Source organism: Chlamydotis macqueenii, chromosome 5 (assembly GCF_036417535.1).
Source record: "Chlamydotis macqueenii isolate bChlMac1 chromosome 5, bChlMac1.mat, whole genome shotgun sequence".
In the NCBI taxonomy this organism is placed as follows: domain Eukaryota; kingdom Metazoa; phylum Chordata; class Aves; order Otidiformes; family Otididae; genus Chlamydotis; species Chlamydotis macqueenii.
The window spans coordinates 40,907,887-40,932,672 of NC_141560.1; the positions used below are offsets into that span (position 1 = coordinate 40,907,887).

The 24,786-nt window shown below is 36.9% G+C and overlaps 1 protein-coding gene across 1 annotated transcript in view; it reads right to left on the reverse strand.

Annotated features, from left to right (window-relative positions):
• STARD9 (StAR related lipid transfer domain containing 9) overlaps positions 1–24,786 on the reverse strand; it is a 113,850-nt gene that overhangs the window by 74,386 nt on the left and 14,678 nt on the right. The window contains exons 2-3 of the mRNA XM_086749807.1: positions 23,987–24,056; positions 21,013–21,129 (exon numbers count right to left, since the gene is read on the reverse strand). Of these exons, the coding sequence (XP_086605933.1) occupies positions 21,013–21,129; positions 23,987–24,056 (187 nt within the window). The remainder of the gene's footprint in view (positions 1–21,012; positions 21,130–23,986; positions 24,057–24,786) is intronic.

Consider the following 24,786-nt stretch of genomic DNA (forward strand, 5'->3'; position numbering starts at 1 on the left):
ATTTGCCATGTGGGAGACAACAACGGCTTCTTTGTTCACCTTATCAGCTGTAATTTTTTCCAGTGGAAAAATTGTCTGCTTTGTGCGATAACGTGCACACACACAAATGCTATATTTAACAGCATGAAATTTCAATCTTGATTAAGGTGTTTAGGTGAAATTGTAAAAAAAAGAAAAAAAAAAAAAGATAGTCAAAGATAATGTATGACAAACATGTACCAATCCTCTGAGGGGCAGGAGGGAGAATATCAGAAACACTGATTAAGCTGAGTGGTAGCTTTACACTCCTGCCATTTTGTCACTGAATTATACAATAATGAAAATACACCTTATCTACTCATTAAAAATCTCTCTCATTTTGAAAAAGAAGAAAACTCTGTGCTTACCACACCAATCTAATTTATAAATGTTCTGATAGAAATCTTGAACTTTTAAAAGTGCTAAAGTGCTTCATCACCAAGGGCACAACTCCACCCTCTATTTTTTTTCCTCCTTTCTCTTTAATTGCTTTTATTCTACTGTAAACATCAACCTGAAAGATCAGATACCCATCACAAAAATACCACCTAGTGTTTTCATCTACCTGTACAAGACCACATACTTCTCAGCTTCCTCTTTTCCTGCCTGACAGGGATTCTCATTGTGTTATCACTGGATTATAGAAGAGTAATTTGAAAGCAAGAGCCAACCCCACAGGATTTGACACTGAGTCAATATCTGACTCTGCTATTCTTGTCATAATAAAGCTTTCTACACAAAAAAAACCAAACAAACAAAAAACCCCCTGACATAATTTTTTGCTTTATTAATGAATACTTTAAGATTTACACATTATATTTTGCATTTTATGTAAGTTTTATTCTGGTATTTCATCTGCCCATCAAATCAATGTAGGCAAATCCTACCCATTAAGAACTGAATGAAACCCCTTTCATTTAGCGAATTGTGAAGTAAATGTTAGGCTTGGTAATTCTTCTGAGAAGAATACCAAATATTTGTAAGGAAGACACAAGGAAAACATCCTCCATTTTTCCTCAAAAGCTAATGGTTACAAACTCTCACTGTGTAAGAGGAACTGCAGGAAAAGGATTTTGGTTTGGGGAGCTGTTTCTTTTTCTGATCTAAACCTGTGGATCACCTGGCAGACGTCCAACTTCAGACTTGAATCCTCTTTCTGTACAGCCATTCTGGAAAATGGCATTGTCACAGGTGCTCTATTTTTCCAAGAGCCCTGTTCAGTTTATGTATTTATCCTTACAGATACAGTTACATGGACACATACAATGCGTGTCAAAGGAAAATTCAGAGCAGTTGTATCGTTCTGGATCTCCTGCCTAGGCTTCAGGAAATCTCGTTTACCTCCCAGCTGAAGAACACCTCTTGTCTGATTTTGAGCAATTCTTCCCTTGGTATGAGAACTTTTGCCATGGTATGATTGCAATAAAAGACAGGAAGGGGGAGGTTGGTGAGGAGAGGAAGTCAAAGTGATCATATATTAAGAAAAAAAAGATTACATATAAAAAAATTAGACATGCTGAAAAAACACAGAGGATTTTTGCTTATGCCTACTTTCTGAAAAGGCCCAAAAGAGTGAACAACTGCTTTGCAGATGGCAATAAAAGATTACTCTGTAGCATCATTGTATTATCTAACTCTTAAAACTAGATAAATACTTCAGTTAACACCTTTAGGGGAAGAAAAAAAAAAAAGGAGAAAAATTACAACTCAATAGCTAGCTAACACAACCTGCAACACTGTGTCTACAAATCACTTAATGAGCAGCTGAGCAACTAAGTGTTTCAGTTTTTCTGTCCCAGGAACCTGAGATTGCAGGTTTCAGTGTTGCTCTATCCATATGGGGGCTTCTTTGTCAGGCTGGATGCAAGAGGCACTGATTTTATTTTTGTGCTGTGCATCTTCATGAACAGAATAGTTACATGCTGACTTACACTAGTGCCAGCAACACACAGAGAAGGAAGATTTTTCCTGAGAGATTTCTGGGCCAGATCATACAAGAATGGAACCACAGGGGAAACTAAAAACTTCAGCTTTTCTAAAGGTCTAGCAAAGGCTAATGTCAGGAAGAAGCAGCACAGTGTCCCCTAAAGTTATACCGTTTTACTCCACCAGGACCAGAAAACGTTTTAGATATTTTCCACTCCCCTGACTTAAATATTACTTCATACCAGAAAAATAATGTCATTTGTAACTTTAAACGTTGCGATACCATCATTATCTGTGCCTGAAGGTCTACCAAAAGAAAAACAAAAAACCAAACAAAAAAAAAGCAGGGCAGCTTTACTGATATCCTCTTAAAATGATCAAAATAAATACTGTGAGAGCTGTTAGTTGTGTTTGGTTAGGTTTTTTGTGGGTTTTTTTTTGTTTTTTGTTTTTTTTTTTTAAAACTGAATTATCTTTCTCTTGCAATTAAAAAAAAAAGCAAAGAATAAATAATGGATTATAATGAAGTTATAAATATCCTGCTTTTTCTCCCACCACTGCTAGCTCTTGGCTAGGATCCCAGTTCATTAGCGGATGTCTGTGATTCCATGTGAAAGGAAAGAACAACATAAAATTAGTAAGTTTTATTGTTTAATGCAGCAGGGACAAATATCAATTCTCAGTTGTGTCTCTGAAAATATCTGCCCATTAATTTTGTGAGAAGACAGAGGATGGAGGAAAGAATAGTGATCCAAATTTTTCAGTAATTCATTAAGGGCTAACAATCATCTATAAGACTCAGACAACAGCACATTGATATTATCAAGATTAGATTTCTGGTTTTTTCACTTCAGCTGGAAATGGGTATTCTGTTTTCATGTATCAGCTAATTCAAGTTGATATTTTTGCTATTAGATCATCAGCTCTTAAAATTACTATACTGGAAAACAATTCTTAAGCCTATAAAATATACTTTCCCAGCATTAAGCTGATTTCTCCACCTTCGTATATTTGATAGCATTGCCAGAAGAAAGTAAAAATGAAGTAAAAGATATGACAAGACATTGAAATTACTGATTTATATCAACAATTCTTTTAAAATACCAGCAGAAATTCTACAAGGCAGATTCCATTTGCAAAACTATCATGAACAACTTAATCTCAATAGTACTCAAAACAGATAGGCTTCACTTCATGCTGATAAAAGTAAGTTTCCTATATTTGGTATGGTTTAATCCGGGTGAACCTTGCAAGCGCTTATGGCGTTTACCAGTGCTTGGTCTTAACTGCACCTCAAATTTCAGTTTTTGCCAGTTACAGTTATGAGAGCAGTTGTGAAGATGCACAGTAACTGTTTCTGCCGCTTTTGTGTAGCAGGGGGGCTACAAGCGGCAGCTTCTGTGAGAAGCTGCTAGAAGTTTCCCCTTTGTTCAGCAGACTTGGCTGGGTCTAGGGCGGACCTGCTGGCCAGGGCCAAGCTCATTGGCAACAGTGATAACATCTCTGTGACTATGTATTTAATAAGGGGAAAATTAAAAAAAAAAAAAAAACACCACCAAAAAACAAAACAAAACAAAAATGAAAGGAGCTAAAAAGCAGAAGTAGGGGCAGAGAGGATGAAGCCAAGAGAAGTGAAGAGAAGCGAAGAGATGCGAAGAGCACCTGAGAAGTGTCTGCCTGAGCCGATTGTGAAGAATTTCTTGTGAGAGGAACAGCTGCAGATGCCAAGGTCAGTGAAGAAAGGGAGAGGAGTAAAGTCACTTCTGAGAATATTCCCCTGCAGCCCGTGGTGAGCCAGGTTGTGCCCCTGCAGCCCATGGAGGCCCACGGAGGAGCAGAGATCCACCTGCAGCCCGTGCAGATGGATCCCCAAAGGAGGCTGTGGCACATGGATGGCCTGTGCTGTGGCAGCTGCTTCCTGAGGGACTGCACCCCATGGAAAAACGACTGGTGCCGGAGTAGTGTTCATGAAGGCCTGCAGCCCATGGGAAGGTGCTCATGCTGGAGCAGGGGAGGAATGTGAGGAGTTCTTCCCCTGAGGAGGAAGGAGTGGTATAAAGTGACAAGTGATGAACTGACCATAACCCCTATTCCCCTCTGTGCCGCTTGGGGCAGCGGGGAAGCAGGTAGAGATAACTGAAATGAAGTCAAGCCTGGGAAGGTGCAGGGATGAGGGGGAAGTTGTTTTTTGTTCTCTCATTATACTGCTTTGGTTTCATTAATAATAATAAATAAATGGTTTTCCTCAAGTCAATTCTATTTTGCCCATAACGGTAACTTCAAGGATCTCTCCCTGTCCTTATCTCAAATGGCAAGCTTTGTGTTATATTATCTCTCCCCTATTCCCTTGGAGGGTGGGGGGAGCGCGTGAGAGACCACGTAGCTTGGTCCTGAGTGGGGCTAAATTACTACACTGTTTAAATAAAGTGTGTCTTGAGTTTCATCTGTATAAATACTATAAGCTAATGAAAAGTCAAATCTTCTTGAAAAACTGAAAACACAGAAGTACTGATTTTAAGAGTTCCACTGAAAACTGATGCACAAAAAAAATATTCCCTTTAGGCTTTAAAAACTTTAAAAGGCACAAAAATGAAAAGTTACTTGAACACAGCTTCTTTTTTAAACTAGTTTTTCACTGTCCAAGCTCAGAACATAAAAAAAACCAAAATAAAAAGCTACTATAAAATTTTCCACTTTATTATATTACTAGCAGGATATGTAAAAAGGGGCTTCAGATTTATTACAATAATTTGTTTCCCTTTAAGTGTACAAGTAAATGCAGTTTTACCTGCCAAGGTTTGGATTAAAGAACCTATATTTTGCACACACAATCAGCAGTAGTTAAGCAAAGGAAGGAGTGGCTTACCATGATATCTTATTCTGGTGCACTGGTTTTCTCATCAACTTCAGCCAGTGAAAAACAAATCCTTCTATTCAAGTTGTTACAGATGTATTAAAGAAAGAACCAACTTATAAGCTGATTCTACAATACAATATAGGCATATATTTTGTTTATAATTTGGGATATTAAGCAAGTTGTGGCAGTATTTTTTGTTAATAAAGCAATCCAGGTCATCTATAAACTTCTGATGATGCTACTACAGGAATCAGAAGTGACAGAAATCTCTACTAGAAATTACAGATTCATAATTGGAGGTATGAGAAATTTTAAGGGACACTTAGTAATACACACCAGTCACTTCCTAGACTTAGGACTAAATCTGTTTTAATCATTAGAGGTTGGTTTGTTTGTTTTTCTTTTGCTTGTTTCCTTAAAATAAAGGCAGAAAAGTGCATGCCTTCGGATAAGAAAGTTCAGCCAGCCTTCAGAGTATGTGCAGGGCTTATTGCCAAAAGAACAGGTTGAGAAACAGACACTGGCATCATGTAGATTTCATCCCACACTTACAAAAAGAGCCAACTATCTTCATTAAGCACAGTTCACGAGGGAGGGATCTGCTATCACTATTCTCACAGGCAGAGACACACAATACTGATATTTCCACTGAGTAAAGCCCTTTATAGCAATGGGACTATTTTTAAGCCTGTGTTTTGAAACATCTACCTGACTGCTCAGAGCACTAAGTGTGCAACTGACTTCCATAAAAAGGATGTGAAGGAAAAAAATCTACACACTTGTATGAATTCAGATATCACTTCAATGTTTACTGAGAAGATTGAGAACCAGCAAACTCCCAAGCAAGTTCCTTGACTGGTTCAGCTCTTCAAAGATTCTTGCAGCATTAAAGTTTCATGGTGGTTTTTTTATTGCATAAAAAAGAATGTTGTCTACAGTATGTCTCAGTTTTATTTACTTTTTTTTTTTAATGGTTTGGAGCTGTACAAGATTCTCTGGGGAAAAAAAAAAAAAAAAGTCCTTCCTAAATTTATATGGTTTTAGCAGTTTCCAGGAGAATCCAAACAACAGGAGGTGACTTAAGGTCACTTATGAGTTCAGAGAGAGTGCTCTTACTTTGCCAGTTCTATCCCAAAATAAGTTTATTGTATTAAGCATATGTTAAATTAATACATTTTAAATACATGTCACTTAACTCTTTTTTAAGACAATTTTCTTACTACAATAAACTGCTTCAGAAAAAGACAACTTCACACACAACCCGAGGATGAACTGAAAAATGACAACCTAATATCTGTATTTCTACTTCTACTATTTTCTTTTTTAGTTAGATAACAGTTGCATCATTGTCCTAACTAGAAATTCAATTATTATAGAAGAATCACTACATGCCAAAGCTGCTGCGTGATTTTCAGACAACTGTGCTGTTTAAGACGACCATCTATTTCCAGTGGAATTCAGCTTAGGCTTCTTGCTGTCCAGTGTAATGACTTACAGCAGAAACAAAGAGTATTTCTTAACTTCAACATCTGTACAGCGTGCTCTCCTCAAACAGAAAGAAAAAGAAAAAAAAAAAAAAAAAGAAAAAAAAAAGAGAAAAAGGCCCCAGCATCTGCAAATTCTTTGTTTTAAAACATGGCTGCCAGCTTTGCTCAAAGCTGCACAAACAGGTCAAAGGAGCATAGTGCTCTGTACAAATTAGAGCAACTCACTTGTAATACTTCATTTTTCATTAGTCCCTCAATCATTTTTAAAAAGTCAAAGCCTGACTTGAATAGGTTTTTTTTAAAGTATATATATTTTAATATTTATTATTCTATGTATATTATTGTTTCCTCCAGATTTCCATTATCAATTTCTCTCTCTTCCTTGGTCCTTTTCTTAGTTTTTAGAAATCACCTTCTGTTAAGCATGCTTGTATTCTAAGGTATGTAATACAGAAAAAAATAGTTAAGATTATGGCAAAATATTTTTAAATTACATTATTTCATGTCATTCTTTTAAATGACATTAATAATTTCATTATTTCAAGATGCTTCTTTACTCACTAATAGCCACCTTCATTGTGAGTATACTGCATGTACAATTCCAGCAAATCAATAATACGAGTCTTCCCATGCAAAAGCTCACAAAAAACCTATACTAATTTTCATTGGAAAAAAGCAACATACATAAACTGCAGAGTTATTGGATTGGTTTTTAGATAACTTTTTGTATGCCACAAGTTTTAACCAAGTTCATAACATTTAAAACTTCACAACAAAACACTTTACATGAAAATACTTCAGCCAATTCTACCAAAAACATCCTGCAGCTCCTACGTGTATTATTTCTCAAAATAAAGGTGTATATCTCATGTTGCCTCATTATTAACATTATACAGTTGCTAACTGCATTGCAAATTGAAAGTAAATTTTGTTGATGCTTTGCAAATAAAGGTATCAATGCTTATGTTGCTGACTAATAAATTTATGAAGTGCAAAATCTTTTGGTAGATAGTAACATACTTTTTAATACTAAAAGCAATTCACAACTCACACCATTCCTTCTGGAAGTAAAAGTAGGGGGAGGGGTCAGTTCTATGTGGAGCTAATTCAGCATCCTCTGTGTTCTCAAAAAAGGTTACATACACTACTTACAAGCTGGGCCTGTGATGGAAATAGCTGCAAGCACTTACCTTGCAAAGCAAGTTTATGTAATGTTTTCTTATAGCTAGGTCTTAGAAGAATAAGAAAGCAGCTAAAGAATAGTCTCTTTCCTACAGCTGACAAATTATCTCTGTGCCCTGTCTAGCCTTTTAGTTCTTATTAATAGTTTCTTAAACAAACATTTTTGTTTTAAATAGCAGCCATTCACTACCTCAGGTGTGTTAATTTATGTCTCTCTTCCTACCTCCTATCCCCATTTTCTTGAAGCCAAAAAAAATTTCTGTAACAGTAGCAAAAAAAAAAAAAAAAACCAAACAAACATAGAAGGATGGAACAATAAAGAAGGAACATATAAAAAATTTCAGAAATTTTCAGAGATCTCTTACTTTATATAGATATGCTAAAGAATGTGTCCTCATGTTCTGGGATGTGATGCAGGATCCACCACATGCCAGGTTCCCGAGTCAGTGAATAAATGTACAAAACTGCACAGTGTAGATGGTGTGCTGTACAGAACCAGCTCTAACATTAAATCCAACTTTAAAACAAAAGCTGCAGGGACTCTCAAAGGCTGGCCTACAGACATGGGAAAAGGTCTTGTACAGAGTCTAGCACTAAGAGGAGCTCCAGATTCCTTCCGAATCATATCAGCCCCAAAACATTATATATAGTGTGCATGCTGCTAGATATCTTGTGGACAGCATACTTAAAAAAAAAATAATTCTTGAATCTTAGTATGAAGGATAGCCATTAAAACAAAGGTTCTAAACTGTGTGCAGCAAGTTTCAGCTCCCATAATTAACTCTCCATCCCCAGTCCCTTTGCTGGGAACAGAACTCTTCAGCCAACTCCCATCACAGCTTTAGGTCCACGGCTGGTTACACACCACAGGCTATCCTCTACCCCACAAAGATGCAGTCAGTTAAAATGTCAACATAAAATGTGAATGATTTAGGGGTTTTTTGTCCCACAAAGCTAGGAAGACGGAACCAGAGGCGTATGTGTGTAAAACGTTCTCCCTTCTCCCAGTGATAACTTCTAGTCACTTGCAAAAGCACTTGAGTATCATTCCCTTAACAGTGCTACAAGCACTTCTGACAGGACCGTGCAATTACAGCTGCAACACGAATGATTTAAACGCGCCCAGCCCATATTGCACGGATCAGCCTATGTTCATGCTGTTAAGCATTCTCAATCTCCAAAGCAGGGTGGCCACATGCAAACTGCCAGTCAGGAATCATCATGGTCCCTGCCAGTTCCTGGACAGTGCATGAGAACTAGCAGCTATTCCAGCCCAAACAGCACCAGAAACTACTCTAACAATTTAGCAGTGCAGATGACCAAGCTACAGTGCTCAGGGAATATTCCCTGGCATAAATTGGTGCCATTTTATTTACTTGTACAGATACAGCCTCAGTTTACTACAAGGAAAAACCATCAACCCCAGGTTAATAAAATGAGCAGCAAAAGAAGATCTTCTAATTAATTTTGCTCTCTCTTTCAACCCAATATGCCAGTGACATTCAGTTGCAGAAAGCTACTTACATTCATAGTAAGTGGAATAGAAAAATATTACATTCCATATACTGTAATAAGCAACAAATTTATGCAAATGACATGCAGTATGATGTGAGACAATAAAAGCATTATGCTGCACCAAGTAGAATCAAACACACAGTAATGATGCAAAGGAAGACCACGTGAAGAGCTGGAAGCAAATTTCTACAATCCTCTGGAATCTTTGCATTTTCAGACTAAATGTATCTTTAAGGCATTGACAGTTCGAGTTTCTGCTGAATTAGAGTTTAAGCTAAAAATATCAAAAGCTGCTTAAGCCCAGGCTTCAAAATGCTACCTATCTCCTCCAAATCCTTTCACTTGATTTAAATTTAAAAGTAAGTGCTGGAATATGAGAAAAACTCACTGCTTCAATAGTAAATTAATATCTAATATCAACTCTCTCTAGTTCTGTAACACAATTCCACCTTTTTTCCCTATTTCAAAGAAGCTATGAGAAATGCTCTTGGTTCTAATCAAAGTCAAGAGGAAAACTACAAAAAAAAAAAAAAGAAAAAAAGAAAAAAAACCCAGGTATGTTCCACATTTTGTTTAACCAGTGAAAAGGTCAGTGAATTCAGAAACTCATATATTTCAAAATAGAATGTGTTCCATTAGGAAACAGGTTACAACATGCAGCAATAAATATATATCTATACACACGTATTAGTAATTTATTAACTACTCTGGCTATTACTTTCATTTATTAAGAAACAGAACGCAACTAACGGCACCAAAATACAGTAGACTGGCAAAGAAAATGGCCTTAGAGTAGCGTCACTTATTAGGGCAGCATGACAACTTCATGCACGACATGCATGATGCAAGGTAACCTGAGTTACCCACCATCAAGAATAACATTGCCCATGTACAAGAAGGTCCCAGAGATGATGTGCGAGAGGGAGTGCAGAAGTCCAAAGCCCAAGCACTGAGGCAAGCCCAAGCATGCAGATCACAACACCAACAGCTAACAGAGCACTTTTCCATTCCACAGATGGCATTTGTAGATGCACCTCTCCTGTCCCAAAGGGATTTGTGCTTTCAGGGCACTATACAAGGAAATTCTTCGGATCATACTTCCAAGCAGTCAAGTTACATTTACTGGTCACGTGGCAAAATGATTACTGCTGTCTTTACTGTGAATGTCATAGGTGGACCCGATAGGGCTTTCTTCAAAAGACTGGGAATCATTGCTCGGAGAGATCTTCTAATTTTAAAATCCATCAGGAAACCACATTCTTCCACAATAAGGATAACAACAAGTATTACTCATTAAGCTTTCAACATTGTTGTTCTAGCAAAAAAAAAAAAAGTTTATCTATTCCTAAGTCTATGAGCAGTTACTCAAATCTCTTTTCTGCTATCATAACAGAACACGCTCAGTAAAACATAACACAAGATAAGACACGTCTCCTTCTGTTCTCATTCAAAGAAACTGGTTCTTTCTTGGATGTTGCTTTGTTGAATCCCAATTTAAACATACTTTGGAAGACCTTTTACTAGAATTAACAGATCTGGGCAAAACTTGCAAAACATTTATGGTCTCGGAAAACTTAAGCTACCAAAGTGCAGTCTGTAGTGAACCCACAACCCAAAGCTGAAGAGGTAAGAAGTCCCCCGCTGGCACACACAGAAAAGAGGGGGAGCAATGACGCAGAAGAACGGAAGTTTGCAACAGCAAGGACCAAAGGGAGGAAGGGAATTCCCCTGAAGCTTGAGGTGCCCTGCAGAACCACTTCACTGCTCTGCAGACTGCAGAGGGAAAACCCAGCACATCCAGAGAGACGCTGGAGCTGAGCAAGGCAGCCCAAGCTGTTCCCTGTACAACAACCAGCACAACTAAGAGATGGCGATGGGTGATAGTAGTTAGGTGGCTGTCTTCTGAGGGGTAGAGGCACCCGTTTGCTGACCTGACACACTCCAGAGAGGTGTGCTGCTTACTGGGGGTTCCTATCAGGGATGCTACTTAGAGACTACCAAGGCTTGTACAGCCCACTGACTATTATCCACTGCTGCTGTTGTACATGGGCACCAGCAATACAGCCAGAAGCAGCCTGAAGACTATCAAGAAGGATTACAGAGCCCTGGGAGCAGTGGTTAAGGACTTTGTGGAGCGCAAGTAGTTTTTTTTTAGTCAATCCTCCCAGTCAAAGGAAAGGGGCTTCAAAGGCCCAGTCAAATCCTGTGAACCAATCTATCCAGAAAGGATTGATTCAAATCTATTGCAAAACTTATTAATCAACTATACCATATTGTCTGGTAAGACATACTTCAAAATACATTTGCCAATCTAAGACACAAAACATCATCACCCCTGCTTTCCTTGAGAAAGTCCTGACATTTTAACACTGAGTTAGAAAGAGTGAGAAACTATCCACAATAGCATATACATGTGGGGTAAGGAACCCTAAACTGACATTCAGAATTTTGATTTTAATGTGCTGAGGCTACAGTACGTGTCTCTAGACTGTATTATTTTTATTAATCTTCACTCTTTCTTATGCAATTTAGAAGCACTGCCAACAGAATCTACTTCAGCACAAAAGCCACAACTGAATAGAGACGTTAATTTTGCTTTTTACATATGAGCTCTCAAGGGCAGACTTTTTGTTGATTAAAAACAAAAAACAGAATTGGGAGTCAATGTGCAGGTGCTCAGATCCAGCCAAAAGGATGATTCATTCAGTTTGTGTTCAAGGCCACACACACATCTCTTTGAGGCATATCATCTAGTTAACAGAAAAATGTAAACTAACGAAGATAAATAAATAAAGTAAGCATAAATCTATAAAAAAGGATAGGGCTATTTTTTTTGCTACAATATAAAGGAACAATTGGTGTTCATACCAAACACTTTAATAAACAGTCATATAAGACATATGCATATTATTTAGGTTTTTCAGGCTTTAGCTACTTATGCATGCAAGTCCAATCTCACGGCTGCAACATGTCAGAAGCATGGCACATTTTCAGAAATAAACAAAATGGCTGTGTTGAACTTCTTCACAGCTGCTGCAATAAACTTATCTCACTATTCAATGCTAGCACAGTCCCGCAGTCCTGCCCAACAAATTCTTTCATAAGCCAGCTGCCTGCTAAAACAAAACAAAAAAAAACCCCCAAAGTGAGAAAATAAAATACCCAAACCTGGCCCAGTCTCCTATTAAAAGTCTATCAGTGTTCTTCCATCCAGTGACTACAGCACTCACACACCAGTATGATCTTGGAGACCTGGCTGAAGTTTAGACTAATTTTTCAATTATTTCAATTTCTGAAAGACCAGTGTAACTGAAGTTATTCCTAAAACATGGCTAAGACTGGAGAAAATCCACTCCAGGTTAAAAACCAATCTTGGGTCAATCTGCTGCCTTGGAAGCATCATGAACATAACCATTCTGCCATTCTGTGTTCAGCCAAGTTGTGGAAATACTTGCAGCTGAACAAGGGAACCTCTCTGCAAAGCAGAAAGAGTAGAGAATGGTCCTCACTTTAGATTAAAAGAAGAAGAAAAAAAAAATCACTACTTCACAAGTATAGAGGAAAGACTGTGGTGTGATTACAGAGAGGAATTTAAACTGTGAACATTCATCTGCAAGAAAGAACGATCAACATCCGTATACAGCTTATCTCTGTAACAGATTTTTTTTTTAAAAATACATCTCTATCACTAGAAGTTAATTTAAAAAAAAATAATCCTTTCATTATTATGCTGCCAAGTTACTTCAGGTTACTTTTTTGCAGGTCACCAGTATCAAGTTTTTGTTTTTACTTGTAAGACACAAAAGAATCATAAGGTATATAGAAGTAACGCAAATTGCTAATGTGTAGGTTCACTCCCACATACATGACAACGGGCAACCCAAAGAACTTTTTATTCTTGTTTTCTTCTAAGTTGTTGAATGCACTTACAGATCCTTTCAATATTATTTAGTAAATTACAGTGCCTGCCTATTGTAAAGAACGTGCTCTGTGTATCTAGTAAGCAGCAGTCAGTGCCTATCAGGGAAACAGAAAGTGCGTATGAGCACTAGCAGATTGCACAGTTAGAAAACATCTCTTTTCATTGTTTGTGAAACAGTTTATTGATTTCCCTCAGCTTGTTACCAATATTCAGCTTAATCCTTTCTTGTGTACTCCTGTTTAGGCTTCATATTTGAAATGTGTCTACATTAAATTATAGTTGCATATGAATGTATATGACTATATAATTATTTCTGTCAACTAACTCAATGCCTCAAATACTTAAAACTAATTTTTGTCTCCCCAAAATACAATTTTTTTTAATGTTATGCATGGTAAATTCAAAACCAACTTGATTCTTTATCTTCTAGTAAAGTCTGCTTTGAAGTTTGCAATCGTTCAATATAATTCCCAGAGAAGTTTTCTGGAAAGAAATCTTGGTATAGCCAGAAAGAATGACCTTAATCGATCATGAACTGAACACAGCAGCTGTGTTGCCAGCAGAAGATAGACAGCATGCACTCATTGTGGTTTCCCTCCCTCCATCATAATCCATTATATACTGATCCAATTATTGCACAAAAAGCCTTTTTCTTATAGCACACTCTGCTTTTCACTTCTGTCTCACTCTGGGTTAGAGAAAAACAAAAGTTGTTATGGAATGCTTACTGCTTTTCAAATATTTCATGCGAAAATGCCATTTACACCCACAGCCATTGCCGCCTCCTTCTCCCTCCTTTTACACCAAGACAAGGGGTGCGGGGAGAAAGAAAGAAGGAACAAACTGAAGGATTTTTCAAGATATTTGAATTACAGGTCTACTGTGTTATAATTTTTAGAATTAAGTGCATATGCCACACAACAGATTTTGAATTTGTCTTAAGAATTCACAAGACGTTTAAAAACTTGAATCTCACAGGGAATGCATAGAGGCATGGAATTGTCACAAACTCAGCTTGGAAAGCAAAGGTCTCTCAGCTGAAGTTCTTCAGAAGCATGACTACGTTTACATTTAAAAAAAAAAAAAAAGAGCAAGTACAGTGACTTAGTCTGATGAAGGGTTGAAAAGTGTGCTGCAATGTTTTGCTTGCAATACTGTTGCGTAATTTTTCTAAACTTTTTCAATTAACATGTAAAACAAACAAACAAAAAACCAAACCACATAGTGCCACATTAAAGATCTTACACATTAGAGCAAACATATCTGTTGTTTCCTGTATTTGCTTTACAGTTATGCTCTGACAAGAAGATAAGAAAATCATCTGCCCAAACCTTTTCTCAACTGCTTTTCTGAGCTGGAACTAGTACAGAATCCAACTATGCTGGGAAGTCAAATGTGATTAAAAGCAATTACAGTACTTTTAAAACAAATAAGAAATGAAAAATATCTATTTATAGGGGTCATGTGTGTTCACTCACATGAGCCATCAGTAACTCCTATTTCTGCCTTCAGAGCACAGAATAAAACCCAATCTTGCCAATGAATATATTTATAAACAAAGATAGAAATAATTAGATAATGTATTTGAATTGAAAGTAGTTCTTCCTAGCACACCCTTGCAATGGACAGACAGGCAAACACAATGTGCGTCACCTTAATATAGAGTTTAGAAATAAACAACCTTTAATTTAATGCATGCTCTTGCTTTTGAACAGTCTTGTAAAACCCTCAATGGTTCTAATGCACAGTGGAAGTGTACAAAAAAAAAAAAAAAATCACAGTTATTCTTTCACTTATGTTAGTAAGTCAGTGCTGAAGAATGGGAGGTAGGTGAGTGAGAATGTCAAGAAATTAGGAGCAATTACTGACATCTGCAAATAAGATTTGTTTTCATACCTTTACACTTTCTCACTGTAAAACCATCCTGATTAATTAAGATAACACTTTTCACATGTGACACATCACAGTGCAAGCTCCACATACAGGGAAATCCATATGAAATTCTGAACCTTTGTGCACTCTCATATTTCTTAGATTTACCTCATAAACAGTCATATTTTTGCTTGGTCATGGCCTTTTTTGGTTGCGCGCTTTCATGACTGCATCTTAGAAGGTCCAATGAGGGTCACAGTATTACTGAAGATTGTAATATTCCAAAAGACACTGAAGGAATATTCATACCTGCATAAACCTAATCTCTATGCCAAACAAAAATAAAATCCTTATCAAGTCAAGCCCAGAAGTATGACATTCCTGACCAATATGAAATACAGTTTATTTCATTATTTTGAAAGACTGAGGTAAAAATTCTAATGTCTAGCTTATTATTTCCCTTATAAACATTATAATCTCCACTTACCTGATCCACTGAGGTAAAAAAATTAAGCTTGAGATGTACAAAAAGTGTTTCAAGAAAACCCATATATTTGAATTCCACTGAAATCAGTGTAAGTTGGGCACTTACGGATTTTGCTGTCTCTGCCATTCAAAGCCTATTAGTCATAGGATGCATTCCTCTTATCAAAAGGAACAGATTGCTACACATCAGCTGTCTACGGCAACCGCTGTGTGTAAATACCTACTGGTACATCCTGTGGGCCAGTTTGCCCACTGCAGTTACTGTGCATGCACAATAACCGGATGAGTTGGATGGCTGGAGGGAAGCTGAGGACTGAAGCTATAACAACCAGCGACAAGAATACTTAATGTTTGTATGTGTTCCTGTAGCCTTAAGAATACTCTTGTGTAGAATATTCTTAAGATTTTGTTTAACTCCACTGACATTAGATCAAGCTGATTTTTTTTTTCAGTAGGATTTAAATGGGCATTTACTTAAGTTTGCAACTGTTTTAAACATTTCACTTTACTTAGTGGAGCTAAAAGAGACTTGAGGAACGATTCATTAAGAGCTATTTCAGGTTTTACAAAGGAAACTCCAAGGATTGAAACAGACCTTTCCACATTAGACAAAAATTTAGACTTAAGTAAGTTTAAATTTAGATGTTTGTTTGCAGGACAGCTATAAAGGTCTCAAACCACCTACACATTAACTATCACATTCAACCAGCAGAATCTATCAATAAGTCTGAATTTGTCTATAAGAATAAAAATTAGAACGCTAAATATCATTACAATATCATTATCACACATAGTTTTTACTGTAAAATGGAAATATGCCATAAATCTCTATTAAAGGATAATCCCATAGTTACACAATGGTCAAAGAGTCATGATTTCCAACATTGTCTTTGGAAAACAATCCTGAACTACACACACCTTCCTGAAGACATCTGCGGAGGAAAGGGGCAGGGGGAGAAGGAAGCAACAGTAACTTTTACACAAAATGTTCCCCTTTTAGTAGAGAAGGTTTTGTATTGTACCAAAATCACCACCCCCCCAAAACAAAAACAAAAAACCCCAACTCTTTAATACAAGAATGCAAGAAGACAGGGTGAAATACTTCATTGTATGCAAGTAGTAAAGCCCAGGTGCAGACATTCAGCATTATCCCTCTGCGACACTAAACTAATTCTGCAGCAACATGGCACAGAGAAAAACAAACAATTCATCTCAAAAATGGCAAGAAAAGAAACATCAACAGAAGTATTACAGTTTCTTGTGGGGTTTTTTTTTGTTGTTGTTGTTTGGCTGGTTTTTTGTTGGCTTTGGTTTTCTCTTTTGTGTTTATTGGTTTTTGGTTTGTTAAAGAGTATAACTACATCTTGATAGTGATGGTTTGGAAAACCATCCCCTCATTTATAACAATGGAAAATGCACGTAACAAATTGCAGTTAAAATCAGAAAAAAACATGCATGACCTTTTCCACTTAAATGGCTACTATGATCCTTTAGAATTTCCTTTTGTTTCCCATTTCATATTTCACCCATCAAATGTTCTGTTCCTGTCCTGAATTAGTATTTATTTGTTACCTGTCCTTTCTCAGGTCTCACTCAATATTTTAATACTCAGTTTCTTTCTCTCTGCCATGTAGCCCTAGTGGCTGCTTAATCTCTTCATACTTAGAAGGATTCAACACATCTGTTTCCTTTCCTTCTTCCTTTAGTGGCCGGTAGCTCTGGTTGATTTAGCCAGTGACCCTTCTCTTAGAGTATTTCTTTATTCCGCTATTCTGTTTATGCACCAACAAATCATAGAATCATAGAATGGTTTGGGTTGGAAGGGACCTTCAAAGGCCATCTAGTCCAACTCCCCTGCAAGGAGCAGGGACATCTCCAGCCAGATCAGATTGCTCAGAGCCTCATCCAACCTGGTCTTGAATGTTTCCAGGGATGGGGCATGCACCACCTCTCTGGGCAACCTGTGCCAGTGTTCTACCACCCTCATTGTAAAAATCCACTTAAAAAAAAAAAAAAATTATCTTTAAAAAGAGAAGGTAGAGTCCCCTTTGGAAGAATTGCATATTTGTCTAAGTAGATGAAAACCTGAGCTTAATATCAATGTGAAGTATTCAACTGCCCAGGAAGAAAACAAAAGCAACAGACCTGAGGATCTCAAACTAGCCACCTAAAAACCAGAGGTCACATTGTAAAATGTAGCATTCAGCTTAAAATCACAGGAATAGTTTGGGTTGCAAGGGACCTTTAAAGGTCATCTAGTCCAACTCCCCTGCAAGGAGCAGGGACAAAATGGACATAATATTTGCACAGCTGAACTATTAAAAAAACAAACAAACAAACAAAAACAAAACCAACAAACTTACATCTTGTAAAGAATTTATATAACTTCTAAAGGAAGACTAAGAATTCTGACCACTACTACTAGGCTTCTAAATTAAGCTTATAAATTACTGGATCATCATTAGAAACACTGCATAGCTTCATATTTCACCATGGTTAGGAAAGAAATAAAGAAAACAGAACTCTAGCTCATATTTAGTTCTTCAAACGTTTTAAATAATAGAATAAACTTGAATAACAGTCAAAGACTATCCACTTGTACCTGAAACTATCTTCTGAAACCAATCACTATCCAACAATTATCTCTGCTAAGAAGTCTGTTTCCCAGACATCAACAGTAATAGGCACTTCTTTCAGTAGTCAAAAATCAGTTTTGTTTTTAATTTAGCAAACTTGTCTCTTTTCAGAGATATGAAAAGGCTTACATTATTTATGTAATGCTAATCAAGAACGCCTGTATATATTGTGAAGAGATAATTATTTTTCAAATTCAGCCCTAAAAAACACGTAGACAGTAACACTTCTTAAAAGTAATTTATATTTTTGACTCTGTGCCAGTTTTTTTGAAGGGAAAACCACTTCCAATTTCAGTGCTATTTAAAAACAAAACAAAACAAAAAGTAAAAGCATATAATCTGTCATATGGGCATTGCAGATTTTACTAATTTGATTCAGTTTCTCTTCAGTATTGCAAGGTCTGCTCTCCCCAAATTAAAGTGGAAAAAATACTTTCCCTTCTTTTTTTTTTTTTTTAATTAAGGAAGGCAATAGAAGAAATTTTAACAAGACTATATCAAGAAAAACAACCAAGGTGGGCAACATGCATTCTCATTTTGGCAAGCAGAATACAGGTAGCAGAGAAAGCACAGTTTTTATAAACTGAACAATAAACCGGAAATTTTCATTCAAATATTTGAAAGTACTTACACATGTGTATTTCACAGGTACTTGTGACAGATATAAGTCATATGATCAAAATATATAGGGAATAAAATGCATTCTGTAGATTCAGCTCGAGAATACAAGGGACCAGAACCTGAAGTGAGCAATGTTAACATCCAGAAGAAACTGTAACAATTACTCAGGGAAGCAGACTTGTATCTTTAAAATAATATTTTTATCTAAAGATTATGATTTTCAGCCCTCTCACTATTGTTTTATTGGCACAGAATCCTTAACAACTGAGGAAACTGTTCAGACTTTCCATCCAGAGGAGGAGAAAAAAAAAAAAAAAAAAAAAAAAAAAAAAAAAAAAAAAAAAGTAAGCTAAAAGACAGCCTTCTACAAAAATGAACCTGAAGGCAGATACTTGAATCTACTTTTCATCCTCAACCAATACACCAATCATGTACGATAATAGTCAGCAGGACACCTTCAAGGAAAAAGTAATCCAAGGTCAGTTTATGAAAGAAAGCTTTTACTGGATGACAGTGTTACCAAACCTCCTTTGGCTGTTGATAGCACTGTTGCTGTAAGGAAGCTTAGAAACTTCAAGGTCAGCACTGAAGTAATGATTCATAACATGGAATTGGTACAATAAACTTCATTCATACAGTGTAAAGGGGCAGACAAATGCACAAAAGCATGGTAAGACTGCAGTATTCCAGCAATCCTCTTCTCAAGGACATTTAAAGTATGCCTTCCTGGTACTACAATCACCAAAACAGGTAAAAAGCCCAAAAAATTCACACATGAGTCTAGGTCTTTCGAAGCACCAGTCCATCTTTAAACTTTTCTTAACTGATGAAAGAGGTCTGTCAGAAGCTCAAGAACTCAATGGTTACATGCAGCAGCACTGGATGTTCTTTCAGCCAGCATCAGGCACGAGTAAGGAAACTATGGCCCATTACATAACTTTCTATGGCCGGTGAGTTTCTGTTTACCCTTCAGTGTTTTATTGGATAAAATTGTATTGTATGGTAACACAAGACTCACCACACTATCTGAAATACCTACTCAGCCCCAGCAAGGAAGCTGCACTGTTTATACTGCATTTCACATTCTTTTTCAATCACACTTGTATTTAATAACAATAAGAACAAAAAAAATGTACACTTTGTAGCCAATATTTATATTTTCCATTTGGCAGTTCTGATAATTTTCATATCGAGTAGAGATAAAGCTGATTTGGCAGACTGTATTTATCAACATTTAATCTGCTAAACCATTTCAGCTAGAAAGCCAATGGTATTGTCAACATTTCCAAGCAGCACGCTTCTAAGTGTATTATGAGAAAAACTAATGAAAAACATAAAATCAAAATAAGCAAGTAGGATAATATAAAGGGGGGAACAAACTCCAAAAGTCAACAGTTCTACATTTAAAGATTTGTTATCTGTAATCCCTAAAATGGAAGTTTATCTAGTGATGAGTACTTTAGAAAGACAACTTCCATTTTAAACACTAAATACATACTTCCCAAGTTCCCAAAAGCTCTTCCACGCTACTGCACCAAGCAGGAAATGCAGCATAATCAAAACTTTGATCTATTGTTCTGGTAATTGCCAAATTTGATAGTTTTTCAAATATTAACTCCCCAAAGTAAAACGATCCTGTGCTCATCACCATGAGAAATACGTATTTCACGGGACTCTCTCAGTCTTAAGTGATACTTGCTGTGAAAAACAACACAACTATAAAGGCTGGAAATTCAGGAACAATTGTACTGGCAACAGACAAGAATGAAACAAGATACAATTCTGAAGACAAAAGAGCAGTAAAAACTTATTTTAATGCCAACATACGTGATTGTATGCATAAACAGAGAAATCTTTGGATAGCTTTGCCATGCTTTTTATTTATTTATTTGTCGTAGATTTAATAATTCCTTCTTTATTAAGAAAAATTTGCAGTTGCATCCTATTTTAATATTGGATCCTTCAACTTACTTTCTGAACCAATCAAATCTTGGATCTTGAAACTAGGAGGAGTCTTCTTTGGTTATAAGAGATTTCCAATGCTTTAGCAAGAAAAAGTGCTCAGAACAGTACACTACAAGTAAAATTTACTACTGTTAAAGATGCAATTACCTCACTGTTAATCCTTTCAGCAGCATCACCTTGACACTTTTCCTTTCACCTCAGAGCTTTCTCCCTCTAGAATCTAATTTCTCTCCCTCCTCCAAAATTCTCATTGTTAAGCTAAAGTCTTCAGACCATCACAATTAATGATCACTACTGAAGCTGATAAATGTAATGAAAGCGTGCATCAGTTGACAAACAAGAGTATTGCAGTCCTACTGCTCCTACTTAAGACAAAAGGACTGAGTACTGTGGTATTACAAACAAACATGGGAGCAGGAAAGAAAATGAAATTTCATCTATTCTATATCTCAACCTCTTCTGTAGATGTGAACATAAAGGACAAAACGGGATGGGAACATGGACATGAAGAACAGCATCACTTACCATTTCCTGAGATGCATACTTGGGATCTTCGGGATCAACTGACCAGTAGCAGTAATCAAAGCTGAAGGCCACAGTCTTTTCTCTTGAGTCCCAGGTGCCATCAAGCCTACTGTCAACCTGACAACAGAAAGAGCAATTTACTTGGAAGCTGGCCAAAAAGTAAGTATTTAAAAATAACAGGAACTTTATCTAGGATCTGTATTGTGGAAAAAGAATGGTAAATATTTTATCCTCTTTATTAAATTTTCTTTGATGCTCAGAGTGAGGTAGAGACATCCGTGACAGACATGCTGAAGAATTTTTGCCAACAGGTTCATTTACTACAGCTGAGGTCCTCCAGACTATATACAACAAACATAATTTAGTGAACCTTCAAAACACCTATATTAGCAGGAAAGCTCTATAGTCCTTTTTATATTTTTCCGTTATTTTTTGGTTTCACTGAGAACTGCATCACAGAAATTATGTCCAAAGTGATAAAACAAAACCAGTTTTCTCACTGCATAGTTGAAAATGCAGATCTTTTCCTGTTTCCCTTTTGCTTTGTCATGGTTGCAAGCTAATGCTTCTCTCACTAGGACACCACAAACCTAACCTTTACGGGCTAGTAATAATGACAGTGAAGCCTTTCTAGCATAATAGTCAGAAATGGTGACTGAAATATTAAGGGAATTGTATAAGTCTTTCTGTATAAACTTGCCCAAGGGATTTGTAATAAAACAGGTAAGCTTACGAACAAGACACTACACATTGTTCTACTCAAAAGGAGAGTAATGAGTCAAAACTTTATACAAAATTATCATCATCCACATATAATTTTGACCTAACTAGTATCTTTATTGTAACCTTGACATTTGCAACAACATAAGCAGAAAAAAAAAAAAAAGTTTGTTATAATTAGGTACCTAAACAAACAACATCACTAATGGCCCCAAAAATTAGGGGTCACGGTGCTGTCTGCCAGATTACTGCATAAAGGGTTCTGTAAGTGCTGAACTCTGCCACTAGCCATCAGGTTTACTGGGAAAAATAATTTATAAGCCCATCTGACAGGTTTGTGGTTCTGGGTATTTTTTTTAAACAAAGAGCAAAGTGAAAGAGGACAGAAATAATCTTAAATTATCTTTGAAGTAAAGAGGTTTCATGTATTTAAAATCCTGCATGATTCTATAAGTTGTCACATTAAATTATGTATAACCAGGGTTTCCTTTAGGCAGAGTTACCATCTTAACGAGCCTATTGATCACCTTCAATAATGACATTTTCGTCATGTCGTGATGCAGAGATTCTTACACAATTACCATTAATTTCTTAGGTTTTCTGCAGCAATAGGCAGAAGATAGGCCTGGAGCATTGCCTTCCTATTGCAAGGTGTGAAAATAAAAAAATTAGAAAACACCACTCCACCACAGGAAAAGCAGCCCCTGGTCACACAGGTGATTACCCTTCCAGTGAGAAGGGTTTTGTTTTGAACAACAAAGCACACCTACACCAGATACAACAATGTGAATGTTAGTGTATAAATTAATACTTATAACTTTATAACTTAATCCTAACTTGGATTCATCAAAGGCTGTCTAAACTTAATTTATGCGTAGAGCAAACTCACTCCCCTTACAAAACTCACCAATTAGGAAACCTCAAGAGAGAAAACACCCACAAGCCAGGCCTTGCATCTCCAAACCACCCTTCTCAGCCTGCTACGAGCAGTCCGCCCCACTGCTGCGGTTTCCCCCACATCCCAAGGCAGCCTACAGCTCCTCTTTAAAAAGACAGAATAAAAAACCCTCTAGGTCTAGCAAGGCTCAGCTGGACCCAGTTAGGCAGTTGCATGACTGAGGCCTCCACCTGCCAAGGGAGGTTCACCTTGCCCATGGTGGGCAGCCTTTGAGGCCCAGATCCTCACAGCCCTGTCATAGGGACCAAGCGACAACAACCAGAAACAGACAGCATCACACTCGGAGGATAAGTGTCTCTGTGAGAGCTTTATCACACGTATAAGGAATTAGGAAAAACTATTTCAGAAAGCAGTGAGTCTCAGACGCTGCATATACAGAAAATAAGCAACATTTTACACCCATGAGACTTCTCATACCACTAGTATTTTTCTCTCCCCCTTCTTTAAAAAAAAGAACACTTGTAGCCAATACAAAAATAAGTATAATGGAAACAAGACAAATAGTTCAAATGTTTTAATTCAATTTTTGCCACTGTTTCTCTTCAGAACGCAATAAATTCTCTCTCTTCTTGAATCAACAATCCGGAATAACTGGGTTGCTTGCAGATATGAAGAAAAAGGAGACAAGAAATACAAAATGCATACACCTTTTAGGATCCCGACAGTCATCACAGTTACCTCACAGTTCATCTATTTGCCTTTCAAGCAAAAACGTTTGACAACATAAATTCTGTTAATTTAGTAAAGGACCGTGGCAGCTTTAAGTAGTTCAAGAATCTAAACCAGAAAGCTGATTCCGATGCACACCAGCTCTAGACCTCTCACAGAGGATGACAGCTACATTCAATTTATTCTTATAGTTCTTGGTCTTTTACCAAGGCCTGAAGTGTAGCCGAATACATTTTACTCCATTTCATGCAAGTCAGTTGCACTCTGAGTGCAAATATGACAGCAGGACAGACACAGGGAAATAAATTATCCAGATGTTACTAAGAGAAGCACAAAATTCTAAACAATTTACTAACAGCTTTGAATGATGGCGTGCAGCCAGACTGCCGCAGCTTTGACAAATGCAAAATATAGAAAATGCAGCTACATGTTATATACTCTAAAAAAAACCCAAACAAAACCAACCCCCGTCGCACACACTTTTGCTGCAATTATTCTAGAGCTGTGCCGGTTTAAACTTCTCCCTTAATACTTCTAATAAAATGATACAATGGTCAAGCAAATATATAAAAGCATTAGGATATCAGGATCTTTATATGACAAAGATAAGATGAAAAAAAATCATACCTTTATATTTCTGACTTTTGCCACTTTGTCATCAACTTCTACAATCACTCTTCCTCCTTCTGCGCTTTCTCTGAAAACAGAACATATTCAAAAATGCATAGAAAGAAGCACATCGAATTTGTAAACTCTGGAAACGTGTGTTTACTTTAACAAATTGCAAATCAGAAAGAGCTATAAAACAGACACTCCCAAGACACTCTGTGACAAGAAGTAGCATTTGCAGATCTGCAGGCAAGTATCTCCACAGTAAAACAACAAAACGGGTCTGTGGTCATTAAACAGTTCCCAAGTGCTTGTCCTAAATACTTTGTTAGGATTTTACTTCAAATTAGGAGTTTTTGTTTTAAATTATATTTGCAAGGAAGTAGAGCGGAGCATGTGTAGACTGGCTGTTCTTTGTGGAGTATGGGTCCATGTCACAGACCTGTGAGCCACAAGTGTGGTCAAGTTGTACTGTCTGATTTTTACCACATAATCCAAAGTGTTTGTTGTAGTCCTCCAAAAAGTACTCTTTAGCAAAACAAACTGTCCTGAAATGTAAATGGACAGGATTGTTCCACAAGTGCGAAGAACCACACACTCATACATACTGTCAGTATAAAGCTCCCATTGAACACAGTTAGATGGCTGCTACAGCCAACTTTCACTTCCAAAGATGAGTCTCATCAGAAAAGCCAAAGCATCAAAAAAACAAAAAGCCAACCAACAGCTTATTTGTGGGCTGACAGCATGATAGCTACCTGAAGTTAAGGATGCTCTTTATTTATAGGTATGTTGATATCCTTCTCAATAATTATCAT